At 36.2% G+C, this 24,775-nt stretch overlaps 1 protein-coding gene across 3 annotated transcripts in view; it reads left to right on the top strand.

Moving 5' to 3' along the window:
- RNGTT (RNA guanylyltransferase and 5'-phosphatase) overlaps positions 1 to 24,775 on the top strand; it is a 186,301-nt gene that overhangs the window by 88,548 nt on the left and 72,978 nt on the right. For 2 of the 3 annotated variants that reach the window (XM_052678325.1, XM_052678343.1), the window contains one exon: positions 7,610 to 7,678. The exons of the other annotated variant lie outside the window; for it this stretch is intronic. In XM_052678325.1, the coding sequence (XP_052534285.1) occupies positions 7,610 to 7,678 (69 nt within the window). The remainder of the gene's footprint in view (positions 1 to 7,609; positions 7,679 to 24,775) is intronic. 3 annotated transcript variants of the gene reach the window in all.

The following is a 24,775-nucleotide window of genomic DNA, read 5'->3' as shown; positions in this document are numbered from 1 at the left end:
TTCTTTCTTGCATTCCTATTTCTGATTTCCCAGAAAATCAAAATTCAAAATTTCTAAGATAAGCAAATGCAATGAGTAATTGAGAAATTGGACTTTACTCTTCTATAAAATTACTTGTCAATTAATACATCACTGCACAGTTAACAGAATACTGTTCTTACCTTAAGTAGCATATCGTATTTTGATTAGGTAATGAGAATGATGCAGGATGAACCAGGTCATGTTAAGGTGATTGAAAACCCACCACCGAACATTTTCATATGCAATTTGGAGAAAAGCATGAAATCATACACGAGGTACTACTGGTGTTTGCATCACTAGACTGTGTTTGGGACTTTCCCAGTTGCTTAGGAGGAACCTCTCAGAGTCAAGCAAGCCAGGGGCAGTGTGCCATCAGCTGGTGCCATGGCAAGTGCTGACACGTTCTGAAATGTTCTTGAAAGGAGGCTTCCAATAGGAAAATGGGGTGTGTATTTCTTTTCTTGCTAATATGGCTCTTATGGAATATTCTGCATAGTGTAGCTGAATGGGTTTAAGTCGACTGGGGGCAAAAATGTTAAGTGTGTTTAGAGGAGAAGGTATTTGAAGAGGTGCATCTGCCTCCTTGTGAAGTGTTTGGAAAGTGATGTTGATTTCTTTGCACAGAAGATCACCTGAGCAGTGACTTGGTCACTCTCTTATGCATCTGCGGAGGAACAAGGAAGGAAAGTTGGAGCAAGAAAAAAATTGCTGAGGAATTTTTTAAATTGTAGTAGTCAGTAGGAGCAACTTAAGTTCTCCATCTCTGCATGCTTAACTTGAGACAGTTTTCCAAAAGATTACTTGGGAGTGGAGCGTATCACTTGAAAAGTAAAGTTAATATGCATGAGAGGAAAGGGTTTTTCCTCGTCTTCCTCCTCCTCCTCCTAGCTGTCTGAAAGTTGATCTAAACTGATGATCTGGGCTATGTCTTCTTTGGGACAGGGAGGGAAGAAAGCAGTGCCAAAGGTACATCTTTGATCCTTCTTCCCCTGTCTCCTTTCTGTTATATTAATTTGCAGTGGGTTTCTTTGGGGTCAGCTGTTTCACTTGAAGTCCTAAAATTCAGTGGAGGGAAATGGTATGGCCAAATAAAGGAAATACATAGCCTGAGGTTTTTATTTATTTATTTCAGAAAACATGCACTCCCTTTAACTCCCAGAGCCGTACGTATCTCTGAGTCATTGAAGACGGATTGGAAAGCTTTGTTGTGTATGTGTAGAAATTTCAGTGCCAGCAGATGTTGACTTCATCAAAGAACCAAAAGCAAAGCTTCTCTTAACGCTTCATTTTGAGTCCTAAATCTCTTAAAATGGGAAGTGGACAACTTTTTGAAATTATTTTTTAGTATGTGTAAGATTTGAAATTCAGTTAATATATATTAAATAACATACTAAGCTACCCCATCCCATTGTATAGGTACTTATTATTGGGAACTTTTTCACTTTGGGACTGAAGCTGCCTGTTTAATTCTTGATACTGCCTTTAATTTTATTTTTAATAAAAAAGAAATTACTGCTGCAGAATGGGGAACTAAAAAGATTCAGGATAGAAAGGAAGAAAGTGTAGCTAAAGCTCACCTTAATGTATAGTGACAATTCTGCTAATCTGTTATGAAGCTGCAGTTGGTAATATTTTAAAGCATTGCAGGGTAGCCTTGGTATCATCTTTAAAGCTTACACCTCACCACCAAGCATATTTTGTTATTATTCAGGAGGCTTCCTTTTCAAAATAAAATGTTAGAAAGCTGCAGTTCATAATGTAAATAATTTAAATCATGGCTCCATTATTATTCTGTTATATTTATTAGTTTTGGGAGTGTCATCCTTGGGATGAATCTGAGCAACTGCTTTTTAAATTTTCATTTAAATTGAATTTGTTGTGTAACGTGTTCTGTAGAATTTCTGATGTTCTGTTGTACAATCCAGAAATTCAGGACTTCTGAAATGTGCAGTAGGTTATTCTTGATTCAGTTTTCTTTTGTCCCAAACAAGGAAGATTCAGATTTCCGTCCTATTTTTTTTTTAAGCTGAATTGTTTTGTGAAGCAAGTTTTCAGTATTTTTATTTTGGTTTACTTTTCAGTTAAATCCAGGAATGCTAACCAATGGGAATGTTAATTTTTGTTTTACAAATCTTTAACTGAATTTGAGATTCAGAGATTCTTTCTTCAGCTGTAATGTAATAGACTTAAAATCTGTTTATCTTGTGAGTTAGCAAAATGTGTATACTTAGCAAAATGCAATATGCATTACATTAATTCACATATATTTGTCTGTTTTATTGAATATTGTTAAATGAATACATTTGGAAACATTTCTCTTTGGATGTAGAACTTTCTGAGATGACTTATATTCATCAAATATCAACGTTTAAGTAATTAATTATTATTTTGAACTTGGAAAAATGAAGCCTCATTAAAGGGTATTCTAGGATTATACTTCTGAGGTCTACTCAGAAAACTGCCATTTAAAATGGAGTTGATAAATCAGAAAAATACAGAAACTGGCAACCAAATGTAATGTGTCAGTGTAAAATAAACCAGAAGTAATATCCACATTTATAAGCAGAGTGGTCCATCTCTTCTAGAGAACAGACAAGATAATTATTTCCTTTCAGATAAGGTGCTAGTAACAATGGGATATTTTCTGAAGTCTGTATAATATGTTTGAAAAAAATCTGCAGTGTCTTTACAGAGATTTACTATTTATGAACCCATGTCTGTAAAACCTGTCAGTTCTCGGGATGTGCCAATTATTTTGTAGTCTCTCGCTGAAGGCTGTAATCATCAGATGAAGAGCTCGTCCTTTGAGTTGGGCTGAACCTTGCCTCAGTTAAGATGTTGCTGTGGGAAGCAAGGCATGACAGGATGCTCGTGCTTGAAGGCACTTTAAATTCTAGTTAACTGACAATTCAATTGGTGGTTTATTTGTGTCTAAGTCTTTGGAATAAGTTACATTCCCTTTCCTAGCTTTCCCAATGGAGTGAGCAGGTAGATGGCCAACAACTTGAAGGTGGCTGTGGAAAAACTGCGTCAGGGCAGCTGCATGCTGAACTGCAGTAGCTTGACTGAAAACTAAATGAACCAAAGAGCAACTCTGAAATGGAAAAAAAACATTCAAATTAGCATGTATTTTATCTTGTATTATAAAATCCAAAGTGATTATTTTCTGCATCAAGTATTTCACTAGGTGAATAAGCTGTATCAGTTTTGAGTCAGAAACACGGACAAAATTGTTAACATTTCCATTTTGTGATGTAGTATATCCACAATAATTGTGTGCAAGGACCTGAGGCAAATTGCATTGTAGGAAGTCGATACGACTTAGCAGAAATTTTAATATCATAAAATCACAGAATGTCTTAGGTTGGAGAGGACCATAAAGCCCCCCAGTTCCAGCCCCCTGCCATGGGCAGAGCTGCCCCCCACCAGCTCAGGTTGCCCAGGGACCTTCCAAGCTGACTTTGAGCACCTACAGGGATGGGGCACCCACAGTTTTCTGAGCAGCTGTGCCAGCACCTCACTGCTCTCTGAGTAAAACATTTCTTCCTAACATCTAGCCTAAATCTCTCCTTTTCTAGTTTAAAGCCATTTCCCTTTGTGCTGTCATTACCAGAGCATGTAAAAGTCATCCCCCCTTCTGCTTGTAAGCTCTCTTTATGTGCTGGAAGGCTGCAGTGAGGTCTCCCCAGAGTCGTCTTTTCTCCAAAGGAAACAAGCCCAACTCCCTCAACCTTTCTTCGTAAGAGAGGTGCTCCAGTCCTTTGATCATTTTCATGGCCCTCCTCTGTACCCATTCCAACAGTGTTGCACCCTTCCTGTACTGGGGGCCTCAGGCCTGGATACAGTACTGTGAATCTGCATAATTCTCAATATGTTGAGTTGTCATGAGAGTTTTTTGTAGGGGAAAGCGAAGGCACATTACTAATAGAAAATATAAATAAAATTACATCTGGAAATTCCTAAGAATTGCATGGCTTGTCTCAGAATTGCACCAGTATTAATTAAAAAAAATGCCAGGATTATGTGGAATTTATTCACACAGTTGCTTTTTTTTTTTTTCTCTCCCTGCTGGAGGAGCCAAGTGATTTCTTTATTGTTATTTGCAGAGAGATCTCTAAAGCATGATTTTTCAGTTATCCACCCAATAAACTCTACTGACTGGCTCAGTGATTTAGCAAAATCAGCATCACCCGTTGTTAGCAGTGCTTTTAATGACATATGGCTGCCTCTGACCTTAAAGAGCAAAGAGAAATCCTTTTACTCTTCATAAAGCTCCAGTCGTTTCATGGGATTCTACCATTCTCTTTATTATATGGCTGTCATTAGATATAGCAATTATTTTTAACTAGATTCAGCTTTAAATAATACTTAAATAAAACTGTAGGATGAATAAATGGTTCATTACCAGGTTCACTGTAAACTGCAAGTAGTGAAGAAAGAGTTTCACAGGTGGAAATGTGTATCACGAGACCACGAGGAATAGCATGCCAGAGGAATTGGCTTGCATGCATCATTTACCCATCTTTTATAAAATGCCACTGAGATGCATTGCGTTTTATCTGATCCCTGGCAGTAATCCCAGTCAGGCAGGTGTGCCATTTATCATGGTGCCGATTAAAGACTGTTCTGTTCAACTTCAATTAGGAATTCTAATATGTGTGGAAAATTGTACATCATTTTGTGTAAGATAAACTGAGATAACTGCATTTAAAGTTCATAAATATGAAAGCCTTACACCAATTATATTTCTGGTGTCAGAAATATTTGCTTATATGTCACGTGTTCCTTCTCTGCTCGTTATCCTGTCAGTTTAAACTTTCTGCAGTATTCAGTAGATTTGTGTCCTGCTTTTCATAGATGACCTCTGAAAAGTTTAATTCTGAGAAACAGTATATAGGAAAAAGCTGAGATAAAATTTCTGTTCCCTTCTTCCCAATTCCTTTTAATAAAAATTTGCTTCTAGAATCCTGTAATAGAAAATACCTGTAATTGACGCAATGAGAATGGACTCAGAATAGCCAGGAGCAAGAAGGGCTTTAATTATCTATTCTGGTTTTAAAATTTTTTTGTCTTTGATGCCTAATTGGTATTTCAGAAAAGATGTATTATTAAGATTACTGAGGAACTCTGAAATGAAGAGAATGAGTTCAGTTCCTGCAACAGGATGTCAAGTTGATAAAAAGCAATCGCTTGAGTTTCCTAATTCTGTTGGAGTGGTGAATAAAAAGGAATACTGGAGTGTAATTTTGAAATGTTAAATACAGATTTTTTTTTAATTTCTTTTTTTTTTTTTAGAATTGCACTTTTCACCTCTTTTATGAACTTGTAGTAGTGCTTTAATGTAATTCTCTAGAACTTCAGGTAGACCAGAGTGGAGAGAGCTACAGATAAAACAGTTCATTATAGTCATCTATACCTTAGATTGCTGCAAACTCCAAATGAAAAAGTGTTTCCATGTTCTAAAGTTGTATTTTGGGAAAGACTAAATGATACAGTTTCATGTAAGCTCCAATACCAAAGTAAACATGTCCTAAAATTATAGTTCCTTTAAGAAATTATAAGCAAAAACAGAGGTGAAGGGGTTTGCTTTGCTGCTTTGGTTAATGTCTTTTAATGAGCTGAGTCATAGAATTGCTCAGGTTGGAAATGACGTTAAAGATCATCAAGTCCAACCACAACCTAACCACACTACCCTAACTCTCACAACCCTCCACTAAATCATGTCCCTGAGCACCACATCCAGACACTTTTTAAACACATCCAGGGCTGGTGACTCAACCACCTCTCTGGGAGCCTATTCCAGTGCTTAACAACTCTTTCTGTAGAGTGTTTCCTGATATCCAACCTAAACTTACCCTGGTGCAACTTGAGGCCATTTCCCCTCATCCTGTCACTGTTGAGAAGAGACCAGCCCCACTCTCGCTGTAAATGCCTTTCAGATATTGGAAGAGAGCAATAGCAATAAGGTCTCCCCTCAGTCTCCTTTTGCCCAGACTAAACAGCCCCAGTTCCTTCAGTGTCTCCTCGTAAGGCATATTCTCCAAGCCCTTCACAAGCCTCGTCGCCCTTCTTTGGAAATGCACCTAATAAAATACAGCAATAGCTAATTTTAAGTCTGTACCTTATTTTCAGTGATTTTCTTTCTAAATTACTTGGAGTGAGGGTTTTTTGGTGCTTGAATTTAATGAAATCTTTACCATATGTTTTTTTAAAATGTCAAGTGTATTCCTATTACAGACTTCCCATGGGCCGGTAAATTTTGGAACAGCACTGTATCACTCAGTAACATTGAAAGTTATCTCCAGAAGACTTAAAATTGTGGCTTTTAAAATGTCCTGGGAGTATTTATTGAAATATTTTCCAATGTATTGTGCTGAAGCAAAGATTAACAATGAATTTATGAAAGATCTGAGTAACATTGGATAATTTATTCAATGTGAGCCCCAGTTGTAAATTTCAAATGATAACGGATCAAGGTGTGCTACAACTAGATTCCAAATATCTGTTCTGTATGTTGACAACCACTGTTTCATGGGCAGACTTACTCAGAGTGAATATTTTTAAGTTCTTTATCACATGGAAGTACTCTCATCAGTTATGCTGTATCTACAAGTTCCATAGTGAAGGCTGTACTTGTTTATGCACTCTCAGGTGCAAGCATGCCAGTAACTGTGTGGATAAGGAAAAAAGTGAACACTTTTCATAACAAACAGATCACTTATTCTGTATAAATAGCTTCAGTTTTAGATGAAATAACATGTTTTACTATTACTTTAACGACTATATATATATTTTTTTAAATATTAAGCTTTTGATTTGTTAAGTGTTTAACTGCACTGCATTGACTTTTGCAAGCCACAGTAAGATACAAATGCTGTTCCTTGACTCCTGTAATATTTTTGCCCTTTATTGAGGGCAGAGGTTGTTACTTAATTTAAATAATGCATTCAGTGGCTCTTTGACTGTACGAAGGCAATGGTAGAAAGCTAACAATCTAGGCCAGAATGCTGCTTTTATAACTGCTTGTGATTGTCAGATGTCTGTATTTGCTATGTTTCATGACAGTGTGGTAACTTACATGTCAGAGTTTATCAATTACTAAAAGCACTTGGAACTCAGACAAATTCTTCATCTGTACAGTAAAACATAAAGTAATAACTACATTTTGGTAGTTGTTATTTTTGCTATTATCTATAGATTGTAGCACTCGCTAGTTACTTACTTTTGCTTAAGCAGGTCATAATTTAGCATGGAAGTATATGATCTGTTTTCCTTACTGTTAGCTAGCTAGTTTCATTAGTTTGCATATGGAGATATTTTTTGCCTATGGTAAATGCATCTCAAGGGATGCAGTCACATCCATACGGAATTGGGAATCTTTCAGAATGTAAAATGGAACATGGGAGATTCACGTTGATTCAGATGGTTGTTTTGCAGTAGTGTTGTTGTGTTGCTGTGTTATTACAGTTGAGCAGTCTGCAAAACAAGAATTTTTGAAAATGCTCCTAAATAATCTACTTTCGTGTGGAATACTGTAAAATGTTTCTTTCTGGAAAATTGGAAAAAAAAAATCTGTTCTATTTTGTAGCTCCTGGAAGGAAGCTTTGCTAGAGAAGTTAGCCATGAAGTGGATGGATTGATATTTCAGCCTACAGGAGTAAGTAGCACAATAACTGATTTTTTCCCTTTCACCCCAAAGGAAATTCTTACCCTCCCTCTCCTTTCATCCTCCCATCTACTGCTTAATCTTTAATTTGGTTAGGACAACTTTTCAAAGTTGGTTCTGATTTTTCCAGTTCCTCAGACAACTTAAGTTCACCTAATTGCAATTCAAGTTATAGTATGTGTGACTGTTCATTCATAGATTAATTCATGGCAGTAATTTTCAGAAATCAGCTCACATTTTTTGTGCATTTCTAATATGATATGATATAAATGAAGATTTTTTTTCTGACTGCATGACCTGTTGGTTTGAGCTCTTGCATTATTTTTCTTAAGGGTGTTTCACACATTAAAATTTTAGTAAAAGGTTTAGGCAGTATAATGATGTGTAACTGTAGTGCGGGAAGTCATCAAAAGCACTGCAGACATCCAGAAACAACAGTTACAAATAGTTCTCAAGCAGGAAAATGGCTTTAAAGGAATTCAGTAGCAGGACCTCTTCCAACCTGTTCCTGCTACTGCTGATTTGAGTACAGCATCACACTGCAATGTGTACTTTATGTTGCTTTAGACTGTGACTGCAACATCATCCACATTGACATCTTTTCTTAGCTTGCAAAAGGAATAGATTTTGACTCCTGGCAGTTTGACAGAGAACTCTACCCTTCATGTTACTCATAGAAAATACTTGTATTCGGTATTCAGGTAAAACTTTTTTTTCTGACAAACTTCACATATTGCTGATCTCATCAAGCAGTGCTAATGATGTGCTCATCTGGAAATAAGATTAAACTCTTTATTGCAAGTTCTACATCAACTAACCACAAAATAAATGATAACTAGACCACAAACTTACTTTCTTTTTATATGTAGCTATTTCAAATTCAAAGCAAAGCTAGTAGGAGAAAAAAAATTCATACTTGCATAGGAAATCCTGATAATGTCTCAGAATACTGTCAAAACCTCAAGCAATTGTAAAGGCTTCTCAGAACCAGTTTTCTGAGTATTAGAGGTTAAACTATGGAGATCTACAGTAGTTAATTTTGAAATGATATTTTCTACTTGAAATGAAATTACTGAAGAATGTGTGTTTTTTATCCTTGCTGCTGCAGTAAAGTAATATCTGATACGTTTTGTGTTTCTAGAACTTGTTTTCTGATTTAGCATACTGAGAAATTTATAACCCAATAAAACAACAGTTTGCTTGCATAAATGCTTGTAAAAGTTTTTTATCTTTAAAATATGGGTTATATTTGCTTAGTCCAATATAATGTTCAAATTTCAGCATTATTTCAGGTTTTATGAAACAGAAGTTCATTGCATTTGTTATTAAAGTGGTTTTCCTGGATTAAGCAATGTGCAGTGTTCTTGTGGTTTCTGTAGCTGAGAAAATGCAAATAACATATTCAGTGTAAAAGAAATTATTGTACACTGGTTGGTAGTTAATCAGCTAAAACTGATAAATTTGAAAGGCTTAAGCTAATATAGATAGCTGATGCTGCTTTTTTATTTTTAATGGGAACTGGGATTATTTAGTCTGGAGATGAGAAGGATCAGGCGAGATCTTACTGTGCTCTGCACTACCTGAAGGGAGATGTGGTGAGATGGCTGTAGGCCTCTTTTCCCATGTGACTAGCAATAGAACTAGAGGGAATGGCCTCAACATTCAGGTTATACATTAGGAAAAAGTTGCCTGAAGGAGTGGTCAGTGCTGGAATGGGCTGCACAGGGAGGTGGTGGAGTCACCATGCCTGGAGTTGTTCAGGAAGCATGTAGATGTTCTACTGAGGGACGCAGTTCAGTGGGAAATACTGGTGGTAGGTGGAAGGTTGGACTGGATGATCTTGGAGGTCTTTTCCTGCCTTGGTGATTCTGTGATTCTATGTGGTAGGAAATACAATAGGTAGTAACACAAGGGCAACAATATAATAATGCATAAATGATCCCTTGATAATAATAATTTAATATATATATATTTTTGTATTATAGTTGCAGTTGTGTGATGTATTATACCACTTTTAAGAGAAAGACACCTATTGTTGAGTGAGGTAGAAGCCTGAATTTTTGTTATGGCGAGGCTTACGGAACTTGATAAAAAAATAGTTTGTCTCAATTCAAGAGACCATGGCATATCCACAGGAAGACAGGGAAGTTTAGGGAACATCATCTGAGAGCTCCTGAAGTCTCACGTGCATTTTGAAGAAGAAGAATGCAAAAGTCAGTGTGAATTACAAGATCACAAAAGAAGGATAAAGAAGCAGCAGAGAATGGTATTTGGCCATTTACAGACAGGAAAAATTGAGGGGAAAAACAATAAAACACTTTCCATACCTTTAGTAGTTTAATGAGAGTACAGAAATTAACTCATTATATAATATAAAGAGTGTGGATCTTATTTGTTGTCTGCTTGAACGTCTTTTCGATGTTCAGTCAGAGAAGCTTCTCTTCATCTCTGGTCTTAGATGCTTGTTTCCAGATCAGAAAATATGGATATATTCCTCACTAGCATAGGCAACACTGGTATTAGGAGTAGAAACAGATGGAGAAAAATACTTTGTTACTTTTTGGTTTAATTATGTCTTATGATAAAAATCAGAATACCTGAAGTGATTTCTTAATAGGAGTGATTTCAGCAGCCTCTAATTGCTCTGGGTTTGAAGAGATTTTTCATCAAAGTACTTGAGAATTGGTTTGGTTTTGAGAAGCCGTCATGCTTTGATGAAAAGAGATTTGCGAAAATGTTTTACTACCCAATTGATGGTTTTAGTTAGGTATAATGTAGTTTGTTATCTTTTGTTGTCTTTCTTTGTAAACTCGTTATGAATAGCGAGTTTCTTGCTCTGAAGCAGAAATTTGATTTGTGTTGTGTCTGGTGATGGTAGAAACAGCATTAAGGAGAAAAGAGGTCATTTTCTGTCTGTGCAGTTTAGTTTGTTTTGCATGATCACGCTATAGTGCATTATTTTTCCTACTTAATTCACCGCTTGAGTTGTTATTCATCTTGTATATTACCCAGGGTATGAGAAGGGCTTTTGTTTCACGATGACAATTAAAAGACAGTGACAGAAGCCTCCCGTCTTCTTCACAGCTTTCACAGATCATGAGAAGAGTATGTTTAGTGCAAGTGATGGAGATTTTCTTTCTGATTTATCACTTAAGAATGCTTTGTAGGTGATTTGATGCGATGTGTGCATCACAGTAAACCCCACGTGCCCGTCATACCAACCATTCTCTAACAACTCCATAATGAAAGACAAATATAAGACAATGTTTTCTTACTATTGTTTCTCTTCTTCCCTTTGTATTCTTCCTTTCCTCTGTTTCCTTTCCATGCATCTTTATCCAGTAGCTTGTTTCCCACATTTCTTTTGGTTTCCCTTTCATGTCCTTGCTTCATAACACTCCTTTTCCTCGCATCATTTTCTATCCATTTAAGATGCTCCTGATACAACTCCTGTACAGTTAAGTCAGCTCCATTCCATTTGATCAGCTTTCTGATCCCTCTACATGTAACAGGTTGGCAGAGCAGGGACCGAAGCTAAGTGCTAATTAGGAGGAGTGAAACAGGCCAGCAGGAAACTTCATGGACAGGTATGTTGCCCAATGATTGTGCCCCAGACAATGAGCAGATTAGTTTGCAAGCAAAAACCAAACAACTTAGAGAACAATTAGTAAGTTGTGAATAAGATTGGAAGCTTTCAACCATTGTTTCTGAAAGATTGTTTCAAAACAGCAATCAAGACCATACACATGTTTTAGAAAGCTTGTGGTTTGCTAACCTGTGTGGTTTTATTGAAAATATCAAAAATTGCCTGTTATCTTTTGATGGCAGAATCAGCTCTGACCTTTACCCACTCATCAGTGAAATTACTTCTGTAATCTGCCTTATAAATCATGCTTTCAGCCAGCAACTATCTAATTTTTCTGCTAGTAATCTCTTAATAACTGATCTTTTGCTGGCTAGAACTATTACTTTACCTTGTCTGGGAAGAGGATGTAGGAATTATTTTATTACTTCAGCAGCCTAAAAGAAGGCTAGGTGGCCGTCAGTTAGGAAGCCCTAAAGAAGCTGACTGATTGTGGGAAGTTTGTATCAGAACTTACTGTCTTTTTCACCTTTTTGCCTCCTGAGCTCACTGATTGTTCTGGCTCAGGCTGATTTCTCTTTTGTACTTCTCTGTGTTCTTATTTTGGATGAGGGGTGAAGTCCGGTTGTGTGAGTTCAGGATGACTTCAGTGAAGGAGGAACGACAGCTACTGAACTAAAAAAGATAAAGATTACTTTTAAAGAATGGCTGAATTATTTAAATCATAACTCTCAATATTGAATACTAACAAAAAGCTTAGCCTTGAGAATGAAAGGAGAATAATGAACAGATTTTTATTACTGGCTAACACTCAGTGAGTTTTCAGTACATCTTCCTTCCTTTTCCTTCGTAGACTTCATGGTGGTCTGAAGTGCTTGGTTGCCTGTTAATTGTTTGTCCTGTTATGACTGTACAGTAGCTGTTATTCTTTTCTGTCCTTATAAAAGTTTACCCAGACATCTCTGAAGCTAACATTAAATGAGCTATCAGCGAGACGCCACCAAATGAAATATCTCTTAAAGGCCATGTTTTGTTTCATTAAGCAATGCCAGCTTTTTCATAAAAAATAAAAAATAAAAAAATCCTGTATAATTGGTAAGCGTGTCCTTCCACAGTGTGTGTTTTGTTGGATCCTCTGCAAATTTTTAAATGTATACCAAGTCAGTTGTTGACCTGTGTTTGAAGATGGAACATCATGTCCACAAGTGACAGGGCATCAGTTATCGTTAAGTATTCCTACTGCAATACAAGTAATGGCTTCAGATAGACCCACATGTTGTCTTGGTGTATCAGTGCTGGTGTGTAAAGTTTTAGGAACAATCATAACGTATGTTTTTTGTACTTTTTGTGCTGCTGCAGGTTTTCCTTTCACAGAGAATCTGCTGTCAATCTCCTGAAATACCACTGAGCTTTACAACTCCTTTCTGCCTATGAGTAGTTGTTATACTCAATTTCCATGGCAATGTTCATAGCAGTTTGTCTCTTAAATTGCTAGTCATATTGCAAATATACCATCCTATCATATGCTTTATGAATGTACTAAAATGTATTGGCAATACACTATTTCTTTTGAGTTTATTTTTTCTGTGTCTATACAAGAAATATTTTTATACCAATTCAGTTCTGCTTTGCTTTCTTGAGGTGATTTGTTTTATACCTTTCTTGAAAATCGAAAAACCAGAAAATTAGAAAAACTAGAAAATTAAGGAAAAGTATCAGTGGAAATGTTAATGAGTAGCATCTAATTAAACTAATTAAGCCTCACTTAATTGAATTGTTAGAATCCTAGATAAAAGTGCTGTGATTTCCAAACACAGTAAACTTCAATGATTTCCTGAGGTAATTCATTCCTCAAGAAATTTGATGATTTCTTACTAATACAAACTCATAACATCCACATTTGTCAGAACACAACCAGAGAGGAGCAGACACTGAGTCATTTTTAGTTCTGAATAGAGTAAGAAAATGCCATAGTGAGGTTTTCTGTGCTTAAATTTCTTCTGTTGGTTTGCTGGTACGTTTAGAGAAGCAGTTGTATGTGATATTTGCCAAAATTGTTTAACCTGACTTCCTTTTTTTTTTTTTTTTAAATGGTTGAGTAGATGTCAGTGACTTAAGTCTGATTACCTAAGGGAAGCGTTAATTCTAATTGATATGTTATCTCATTTGTTTGCTTAACACCTATGGCACCTGATATTCTCTCATTTCCCAGGTGATTAATCTAATTTTCAGTAGCTATCTAAACAGGTTCTTGAACTTCTGTTGTGCACTTTAACCACTGTGCCTGACAACAGTATTAGGCAGCAAAGATCTATTTCTTATACTTTATTATGTGCATTGGTCAGCCTTAGGATTGCCAAAATATCATAATATAATGATGTCTGTATGTACCATTTGAGAGATTGTCTCAAATACTCTCTTTTTAGATGCTGCTAGATGTAAGATAAGATATATTTTGTTGGGATAAGCAGAATCATTAATCGCCAAGGCTTTCAAATTTGATTTTTTGCATAGCTTCTTTGTCTCGAGGTCCTTCCAAGGACTTTGTGGAGAGCACTTCCTTCACACTCCCCACTTTGTCAGGTTGCACATTTTGTAGCTACAAGAAATAAACATTATGTGTATGTATTATAAACAAGAAGCTCAGGTGAGAATACCAAAGCAATTATTCACCCTTAACAAAATATACCTGCTTTTAATAAGCTTTTATCACACAAATTATCATGGATCAGCTTTGAAAAACAAAACTCAATTTTATCACCAGAAAGAGAAGTCTAGGAAATAGGAGTTGGACTCGATGATCTCTGGAGGTCCCTTCCAATTGTGTGATTCTGTGAAATAATCTGCTTTGAATCAGTGAGAATTCTATGTTAAATCATCTTAGAAGTCAGTTCAACTCTTGATCCTTGACATAGGCAGCCATGAATGATCGGCTGTCTCCATGGCAGTGCTCCTACTCATCCTGTATCTTACAGAATCTTATCACTGCTGAGAAGCTGACAGAGTAGTAGGGACTTGCAAACTGGAATGCAGCGGAAAGCATTTCAGCAACAGTCTGTTTTCTTCATATCCTTGAATTGCTATCAACAAATAGAATACCTCACATACAATTCATCTAACCTCTTTTACTCCAACTGAAAAGACTTTAGGAAAGTATCTGGAAAAACGACCTCGTTGCAGTTGTTTTCTCCCATAACTTTCTTCTGTGCATGCTAGAACAAGACAGCCAACAGGTTTTATTCATTTCAATGAAGATCCTTAATGAAATGTTCTTATTTTTTCTTTGTTGGGGCATAGCAGTGTAGTAAAAACAGTGATTTGTATCAAGCTAAGGCAGAATATTTAGGTAGATCTCCATCCTGCTGTTTTCAGAGTGGGCAGTATCCTAATATATCAGGACGATTATCTATAAACCTGAGATTTGAACAAGCAGGTTTGTTTTCAGAGAAATGTTGACAAGTACGTTCTGGTATCTGGATGATCAAAGTGCTGTTAATGTTAGACACAGTCTTTAAAAATTAAAATGATATATTTTGCATTGCTCTCACTCGTAATTTGAAATGTTTACTCTTCTGTTCATATACATAGTAAATTTGAAAATGGAGGATCAATATCCAAAATAAGTGACTGAAGTTTTGCAGTTATTGAAATACATCTTTTAGTTTGTAACATGTATTATCAGATAAATCTTGAAATGTAGCTGTGTGTATTTGATAACATATTTAGATTGCATACTGTGCAGTACATGCTATGCTCCTCATCTCACAGAAAGCTGTGCAAGGCTGAGATGTCTGCTAAATTATATTCCATTAAGGAGGTACAACAGAACAGTGTTGTGATAATTTGATCTCATTTTGGCTTCTAGTATTTTTAATTTCCTTAGTAATTCCATTTGTCAGCTGTTTTAGTCTTCAACACTTCCAAAAAAATAAAAAGGCCCATAAAAGTGGAGCGTTTGAAGAGTACAAGTCTTGAGCTGAGCATGAAAGCTGTCAGTTGTTTTTCAAGAAAATTCCATTCAGTCTTCCACTGAATAATTTAGATATGATTGTATCATGCAGGTTATGTGCTTCTGAGTATAGAGCTGAACGGCACTGCTGGGCTTCATGCCAGAACTGTAGAAGTCAGGTATACAAAGCCAATGAGCACTACCACCATATTTATTCCAGATAAACAGTCTTATTTTCTCTTAATGCTGGTAGTTATGTTTCTGAAATGAAATTATCTTCTTCATGTGGAAGCTTTCCACCAAGACAATGTGCAGCTGGGATCTGTCTGCTGGTTCATTCTGAAAGGGTAAAAGTAAAAATCTTAGCTGGTAGCATCCTGGGCTTCAGTAATGGGGATGTTCTGTGTACTTTGAATTGCCTATTAAAAGAAGCAATTAGTACACTTGCAAGCTGCTATTTGAAAGTTTTGACAAGTTTGAACTGACAAAGTTAGTTTGTTTCCAAACAGTGATCACTGGAAATCCCAAGAAGATCCAACCACTGAAACAAAACGTATTTTATGCAGAACGGGATTCTCTGGAGAGAACTATCAACTTGTGAAAGCAATTAAAATATGCGTCTTAGGGATTTGTCAGACTGTAAATTGATGTTGCCATTATTAAGTGAAAACATGGCTTCTTCTGCTAGCAATGAAGAAATAAAACAACAGGAGAATAAAAGATAATGCAAAGTAGTTTTGGATATATTCCATTGTTAATGGAAAATTGAGCACAGGATTCAGCAGGCGTAGGATGAACTCAGAATAGGTGAGAAAGATTTACTATGTACAGGGTTCTTTGTAAAAAATCAACAGTATCTCAGGGTTGTTCCTTTTGTGTCCTGATATATAAAATGTAAAGCTCACAGTTTCTATCTAAATATGTTTTAAATGATGTGTCTGCATTTTGTGATGAGCAAAGTAAACAAAGTTTACTTGGACAGAAGTGGCAGATGTCAATTTTTGCTAGTTTTTAGGCAGTGTGTTCCTATGCAGTAGTCTTAGCAGTGGAATTAGCTGCAAACTAATATTTTATGTCATTTTTAATATGACAGATGCAGTTACATTTTTTTCATATTTTCAGAAACTTAAGTACTGCAGTCTTGATGCTTTCCTTACTATTAGAGATTTTGATTTAAGCTTTACATTTCATTGAAATATTTGAACCTGAAAAGATATATGACTCCACTTCTCATAACTTGTATACATGGATCAGAACAACCAGGTAGACAGTTTTTGTGAACATTTGTTCAAAACTTCTGCAAGATGCGCTGTATTTTTTATGCTTTAAATGTTTATGTAAGACCTAGTATTTCACTTGCAAAAATATCATGGGGAATGTATTTCTTTTTTCCCATGCTTCTACAGATGATCCATTTCAGTTTCTTGAATGTATGGGCATGTAATGTCATCTGACTTTTATCTAGTAACAATCAGAAGCGAAACTTTTAGTGTCGGTCAGATTGGAAAATGCTTGGCAAGCATTGGCGCAGGATGAATTTGGGTAGTAGGTTTTGTCAGTCTCGAGCTGCTTACAGATGCTTCATGAATTGGACCTAATTTGTCAAATAAATTATTCATTGGAAATAATTTGTGTGGATCAGCTTTCTGTGCACGAAGCAGGTCCATCTCTGTGGAGAGCAGCTGCAGTGGACCTAACAGTCTTCAGCAAGTTTTGAGAGTTGCTTAAGTTGGTTGGTAAAAATTGGCACTTCTATATAAAGGCAGGTAGCATGGATTACTTAGCTGCAAAGATGAATTGTGCCCTAATATACCATGGCTCCTTCTGTGCAATTCGTGCAAGATATTTGCATATCTGACAACTGTAGTGTGAGTCAGATGGTATAATGGGAAACAGCTATAATATAATTGTTCTGAGACTTGCCTTATCGCAGTTAATCACTTTGCCCTTGTATTCTGCTTTTGTTTTAACATTAAATGCTTCTGAACTAATACTGTTTTTATTAATACTTTACAGCTACTGGATATATGGAATGTTGCAGAAATCCACTAAAATGAAAAGTGGTACTAAGCTAATACTACAGCTTGGATCATGCTAGAAATGAGGGTGGTTAGCTGCCATACCAGGGATGATGTTACCATGGAGAAAGCTTCTGTTTCCATGACATTTGCTTGCATATTTTGCTAGGCCTTCAAAAGAAATATGGTTTTGTCCTCTGTCATGTTTGGTAGATTATTCAATTGTTTACAAAGATCTTCAGTGTCTCTCTGCAAACATACTAATGAACTAAATGAACTGACTTCTGAGGAAGATTGATGGTGACTGGACTGATCAGGAAAAAAAAAAGAGGAAAAAAGTTATTAAAACTTTTAGCATCCAGCAGGCAAGTTGCTTGTTTGTTTTTAATATTTTTTACAACTATAAATATTTAAATATTCCAGCTCAGTTCTAAACTGGATTAAAGCACTCTGCTTACGTACATTTTGATTAATTTAAAAGAAAATCCACAGCTAGTAAAGAACTAAAGAGGCATATTACTTATTTTAGGTAATGGCTTTATATTATGAGATCAACCGTGTACTGGAGTTCTGAAGAGCAGTAAAATTTTAAATCAAGTTGTGATGTAGTTTACTATTTAAGAATCAGTTATTGGCGTAACTTCTGGATCTCCCATGCCAAAACCATTACCTCTGGCTCCACATCAGCTAACTATAAGGTTCAAGTGCTTTGTCCAGACTTTAAATTTGTTTTACATCAAGAAAAAAGTTTTCTGAATTCTTCAGGTCTATAAAAGTCATGCACTCCTTCTGTTGAGGAGGAATATACTTCTGTATACTACAGAAATGACTTTTATGAGACAGCTTATAAAATGAGCAGGTACTGTTCCCAGTGTCAACAGAGGGGTATGGCTCAATGTGAGTATGTGAGTATGTTATCCTTTGTTGAATTCCTGCTGAGTTGGTGACAGGTAGATTTGTTCACTTTGCTGCCATGGCTGTGCCTTTCCTCTCTCACTATTCTAAGAATATTTTTGAAGGATTCCATTGAAGTTATTTCACAAATGTGATGCTTTCTCACAGAAATCCAGCTTACAGGCTCAGAGTTCATACAAGCATGCTCGTTGTTATCCCTTTGCATTTTGCTAGCACTTGCGTTGGAAAGATATTGGTGACAGGCACTCCTTAATGTTAAATTTGATCGATCTTGAGGGTGACAGAGTTTGTAAAGTATGTTCCAGACGTTGTTACTTCCTACTAGAATCAACAGTGATGTTTTCTACATTTGTTCTCAGCTGTAATAGAGCTAGTCAGCTTTATGTTCTAGAGGAAGGACTCAGTCTTTTTAAGACAGTTGCAAAAAGGATATATGGGAATATAAGTAAGCTGAAAAACCTCTTAGAAATCTATCAGATAAGAAGACAGCTGTTTGTAAAGCTGTTCCAGTTTGTCTGCTTCTGCTAGAGTTGCTCAGTGATCACTCACTGAACATTTCAGTGTTCACTTGATGGATATAGGTAAATTCACCCTATGAAGAACAGTTCACTTGCTTTACAAACAATTCTGTCTTTTAAATGCATTATACTTCTGCTTACAAAATAGCTGTGCTGAATCTCTCTTTCTGTTCCCCATCATTACTCGTAGCAACGTTAAAACTGCTAAACTTGTTACCATTGTAGTTTGCCAATCATTGTCATCTACCTCTTTAATTCTCTGCAACTTCAGCTGTTTGCCTGCTAAGAGCATAGCTACATTAACAGTTTGACATGTGGTATAATTAAGGGAGAGGAAACAGGATAGGGGAAAAAGTGGCTGCTGCTGGGAGCCATCTGAAACTGTTCTGCCAGTGACAGAATGGAAGATGCCTGCCAGCGGTAGAGAAGCTGGGCAAGGTTCTTTGCAGTTGCTCAGTCCCATTCTTCAAAGCCAAACATGTGTTATGTGTCCAACCAACATTTGTGTGGTCATACTCAATAGTGAAGGGGTGAAAAGTCTTATGTGGCCAAATCTGTTGTTTTGTAGTGTTTTCAAACTGGTTATGGGTCAAGATGAACAACCAATGTCAGAACCACTACTTTTAATGTGAGAATACCCCGCTCTGTGGACAGCAACTAATCAAGTTCTCTGAGTGGCTTCTTTTAATACAGCCTAAACTTCTTTTCCATCATTGCAGTGCTCAGAAAACAGTTCTGCCATACAAATTCTTGGCAGTTTCCTAGAGCCGCTGACTTCCTTGTTCCTAAGTCAGAACTGCAAGGATTAATTTCTCACCAAGAGTGGACAGGCCTCTTCCATTTTCTCCTATAGTGTGCCCTGTCCCCCCCCCCCCCCCCCACCTCGTAGGAGGAGTTTTCCTTTCTCATTATCCAAATTGCTCTCCTCAAAATGCAGTTTTTAATTGCATTAGTTTTGTAGCAGACCGCTTAAAAGAGAATATATGTGCTGGTGTATTTTAGGGTACCTTTTTTTTTTTTCTTTTTTTTTTTTTTCTGTTTTTCAACTCCAAGCATTTCAGCCAGCTTGCTACTAGGAAAGCCAAAGGATTGTGGAGTACATGCTGTGTTCCACTGGATACATTTTACTCTTTTGATCTTGAGAAAATTGTATAAATATTTCCTTGTGAAACCAAGGATATAAAATACACTTCTTTCTATTTTAATCTAGATACATAATGATGAATTCTGTATAATTAAAACTCATCATTTTATAATTTATGTATTAGAATATATAGTTTAGAAGGCAAATTTCTGTTGTTTCTTTTGAAACACTGCAAGATTCAGTATTCTAAGCAAGACTCATGAATATTTAATTCAAGGAGATTTGTAGCCTTGTAAAATGTAATAAGCTAACTCTTAATGACAATTTTGTGTAATGTACGTTTGGCAACATGTAGAAAAAATGCTGCTGGCAATTCTGTGTATCATCTTTCATGCGTGTCTGTTCTGCTCTAGGGACTTTTTCGCTTTGGAATTAAAGAAGAGAAATTAGACTGTGTCTGAGATCAGCATGCTGCAATTTCTTAGTTTGTACTTGTACATCTCCCCTTATGTTCAGATTAGCTTACTGTCTGCCTCTTGATGTAAGGCTGCTTCTTTTCTGAGATTGACGTTCCTGACAAAGTAGCTTGAAATATATGTTTGCATCTTCTGTTTAGCGTTGGTAATTTTCATTCATCTTCATGAGCTCTGTAAGGTGATTTCCTAAAACATTCCTAGTATTCTAATGCTCACTGTAGCTTGGGAAAAATGTTATCTAAACTGATGTTCTGATGAGGCCTTAAATTCTCAGGTTGTAGCTGCTGCAAATGTGGTCTCTAATACTGATAAATTATCCAACTTACAAATCAGGTTATCAAAGTGAGCCATCCAAAAGTACTGTTTTATTTCTTGGAGATTGTTCTGTTATAACAAGGTTGCTTTTGTTGGAAGATGTCAAGCAGTGAATGCTTCCTGCTGATCGAGTCTGGTGTTAGTGAGATTTCCAGGAACCTTTATTCACAACCTGGCAATCCATAAAGAAATCAATTCCTGCGTCCTCTGAGAAATGGACTTCTCTCTGTCTACTGTAAATTCAAGTGGATGCATTGAATGTTGAGTTGGGGCAAAGATAATGAAACTGAATGGACAGAAGGGAGATTGGGACCATCAGCCTTTAAGAAATGAGAGGAGTTTTAGGCTGATGCATCACAAAATCTGACCGTGTGAAAATAAAACCAGTAAAGTTTATGAAACTATTGATGTAATGAAGAAAGCACCCTTTGCAATTTATAGGATGAAAATTAATGTATTTTCCTATATCATTGGTTTCATTCAAGTTTTTTTCACAGGAATATTGTGGTATGAAGAATAGGAAGGAAGATGATGATCCTGAGACTCTTTCATAGATTATTTCACTGGGAAAAGGAGAATTGCTTCTTCTAGACCAGAAAGAAAAGGGGAAAAAAAAATGGAATGGGGCTAGGAGTTCTTCTGTGTTATCTTGGCTTTCCCAACAGTCTTCTTCATCTTTATAATCATAGAATCATAAAATGGCCCGGGTTGAAAAGGACCTCAAAGATCATCTAATTTCAACCCCTCTGACATGGGTAGAGTTGCCAACTGCTAGACCAGGCTGCCCAGAGCCACATCCTCCAGACTTGCCTTGAATGCCTCCAAGGATTTAGTTTCTCTATCTGTGAATTAAGAGATAATGTCTCAAACAGACCTCAGTAGATGAAGATGGATAGAGTCATGTTAAACGGAATGTGGAAAGAGATTATTAATATTTAAAATTTGAAGAATTATAAACAAATGCAATATTTTAAATGAGATTTTTGTTTGTACACTGAAAATGTATCAGCTCAGCCTTGCTGTGATTCCTAGGAATGTGGCTGACAAAAGGGTTTTCTGTTTTGTTTCACAGTCCAAGCTGTGGCAAGTCTGTTGAAGCACTGCATTTCTATTAAGTATTAATAGCTAATTAAGCCTGAAAGAATAGCAAAAAAATGAGCAATATTAGTGATGTCAAGTGCTTTTATTTAAAAAGCAGTTGTGTCTTATAAATATGTATTAATATGTATGTATTACATTGGCTTTTCCTGCTCAGTTACTCTTCTTAAACATAGAGAGCAAGGCATGATTTAGTTTTTGCGAAGGAAGTGCCTGAATACTACCTGTGTCAGTGAGGGTGGGCAAATGGCAGGGAGTCCTGTCCTCTGAAGTTAAGCAAGTAAAGATGTAGGGAGCTTTGTATACTCACCTTTCTATGCTGGGAGAAGCACGGGGTTTGGACGCTTAATAGAGAGCTGCTGCACTAAGCACCTAGAACTCCACGGTCTCTGTTGCGCCTAGGTTAGACCAAGTTTTACTTCTTATCATCTGCTTAAAAAAAATACCTGAAGGTGAAAGTAATTATAATCTTAGTACCAAGTGAACTCTTGTAATTTTTAGCAATAATTGCATAAGTTTTCAGAAAGAAAATGGTTTCCTGATGGCTCGAGAGAAGTGTCTTATTCTTTAAGGAGAAAAAGCGGATAGAAAGGAAGAAATTTCAGTCCAAATTTCATAAAATCTTTGATGGAAGGGTGGAACTTTAGCCCATCTCTTACCAGTTCTGGACAGTAGTTTCAAATTATTTAGATTCTTATTTCTGCGTTGTGTTTATGGAATCATAGCATCACCCAGACTGGGAATCTACTCCAACCAGCCAACCATCCACCACGAATATATCCCTATAAACCATGTCCCTCAGTACAACATATAAACGTTTCTTGAACACATCCAGGGATGGTGACTTCACCTCCTCCCTGGGCAACCCCTTCCAGCACCTGACTACTCTTTTGAGGTAGAAATTTTTCATAATTTCCGACCTGCATCTCCCCTGGCTCAGCTTGAGGCCATTCCCTCTAGTCCCATCAGTGGTTACATGGGAGAAGAGGCTGATCCCCACCTTGTCACAACCTTTCAGTTATCTAGAAGGAAGAAATATTAAAAATGTAAGGCTGAGCGAAAAATTATGTAGATTTGATTTTTTTTTTTTTTTTGTTACATTAATTTCAGTGTAAGTCTATTAGTGATTTTACAGCTTATTTTGAAACAAAATCATCAGGAGAAGTAAATGTAGTAGTATGCTGTAGTCACATTGGCACACTGGTAACAGATTACACCGTGGCTACAACTTGATGTCACCTCAGTTCAAGTGATGCAAAGTGAAATCAGCAGAATGAGGTAAAGAAAGCAGCAGAAAACAAAGTGAAGCATTGGTTGTTTGCATTATTGCCTTAGTTTTTCCAGGAGGCTTGTACAGCCCGTCGGTGAGTTGTAGGTGGTGAAGGTTAAGAAGATTATATAAAAAATAATTAGTAGCAATCTAAAAACTACCTTGAGCAGCAGATATGGAAAATGATGATTTCCTTTGACCAAGAGAAGTATATTGTCAGTGCATTTCTGTTATCACAATGGCAGGATAATGTAACTTTCTACAGTTACTTTAATTTGCCTGTGTTCAAAATACTGAACTTAGGATTGATGGCAGACACCATTTGGTCTACTGTGGGTCACAAATATTAGCCAACGATTTGAAGCTGTTTATTTGTTCTGTTTTGCTTCAGGCAAAATGTTGATGTTTCTAGTTTGAGTTCGTAATATTAAGTGGAAGGATGACTACAAATGGGAGTGTATGAGAATAGGTTTCTGCTGTTTGCAGTGTTGTGCTGGAAAAAAAAAGCCATGAGCAGTGAGTAATTTTGTAGCTGCTGTATTCTGATGACTGTAAACATGTATTTTTGGCTGTTAACTGAATTTAATTTATCAAATATTAAAAGGATTAATATGTAAATGAAGTTAGTTATGAAGAAAATTTGATCACATTTTTCTCTTTGCTTAATGGAATATTAAGAAAAGCCATTAGTATAGTTATGAAACAAGATGTTTAATGGAGCTTGAGGTAAATTAAAGTGCAAGAGTAGGGGACATCTAGCACAATAATGACCAAAATGTCCAATATAAATATTGCATTAACTTGATATTGAGAGTCACCTCTGGAAAAAGTAATTGAAAAATAACTGCTAAAATATTAACGGTATAATTTCTGCATACAGGTTAACTTTCTAAACCTTATTTGCATTCAAGTGCTAAAATCCTTAGTGCGAAACATAATCTAACACTATTTAAATGAATTTAGATGCATAGTAGCATCGTATTTTCCTTTTCAGTACGCTCTGACAGTCAGGCTTAATATTTTAGAAGTCATTTTGATTATAGCGTTTTTCTTTCTACTTCATATAGTTTCAGTTCACATTTTCACGGGAGACAAAAAATTTTTCACAGTAGAACTTGCTACTTCTGACTAACCAGTGTTCATGGATTAAGAAGCATCATTCCTTGATAGCATTTCAACTTTCTAATGGAAAAATTTCAGGAATACACCTAATCTAGTGTGTTATTTTATTTTATGTTATTTTCTTATTTATCTTTTTAAAGTGGAGGAGTGGAAGAGTATACACAGATCTCCTTGAGTACATGGAGTTAAAGCAGTGTTATGACTTCATTGTCAAGTAATGAGTCACTTAAAACTTTGTTATCATCGGTTGGCTCTGTCATCTTTTTGGCTTAGTTGTGGATGTTAAATGATTTGAACTTAGCCAAGGAAGCTGTTTTTTCATCTTTTTTATGAGCTTCAAAAGTTATGGTCTACAAATTTGCTTTCTGTTATGTCACAACAGTTATTGTAAAATGTTTGGAATTCATTAAGAACCTTATATTAAAGCTGATCAAATATTTATGAAGCATCAGCATGTCTCTGTATTCTGTTCAATTTACTGAACCAGGTAAAAAGCTGAAGTTTAGAGAGGATGTGTGTTGACTTTTAAGGTGGCTCGAATCAGTAATTTAAAACACTGAGCATTAAAAGAAGCATTTTTGATTTTCTGTGATTTGTAGCTAAGAGGGTTTTGGTTTTTGGGTTGATATTTTCTTTTGCTGTTCTTGTTTTTGAAAGAGCAATTTACTTTTGTTATCATCTTCAGATAGAGCCTCACGGCCATCTGTCTGTGCTTAGACGCAGGTTGTCGTGGGTGATGG

The sequence above is a fragment of the Tympanuchus pallidicinctus genome, unplaced genomic scaffold (assembly GCF_026119805.1).
Source record: "Tympanuchus pallidicinctus isolate F22 unplaced genomic scaffold, pur_lepc_1.0 scaffold1, whole genome shotgun sequence".
Classification (NCBI taxonomy): Eukaryota; Metazoa; Chordata; class Aves; order Galliformes; family Phasianidae; genus Tympanuchus; species Tympanuchus pallidicinctus.
This window is presented reverse-complemented; position numbering and strand designations above follow the sequence as displayed.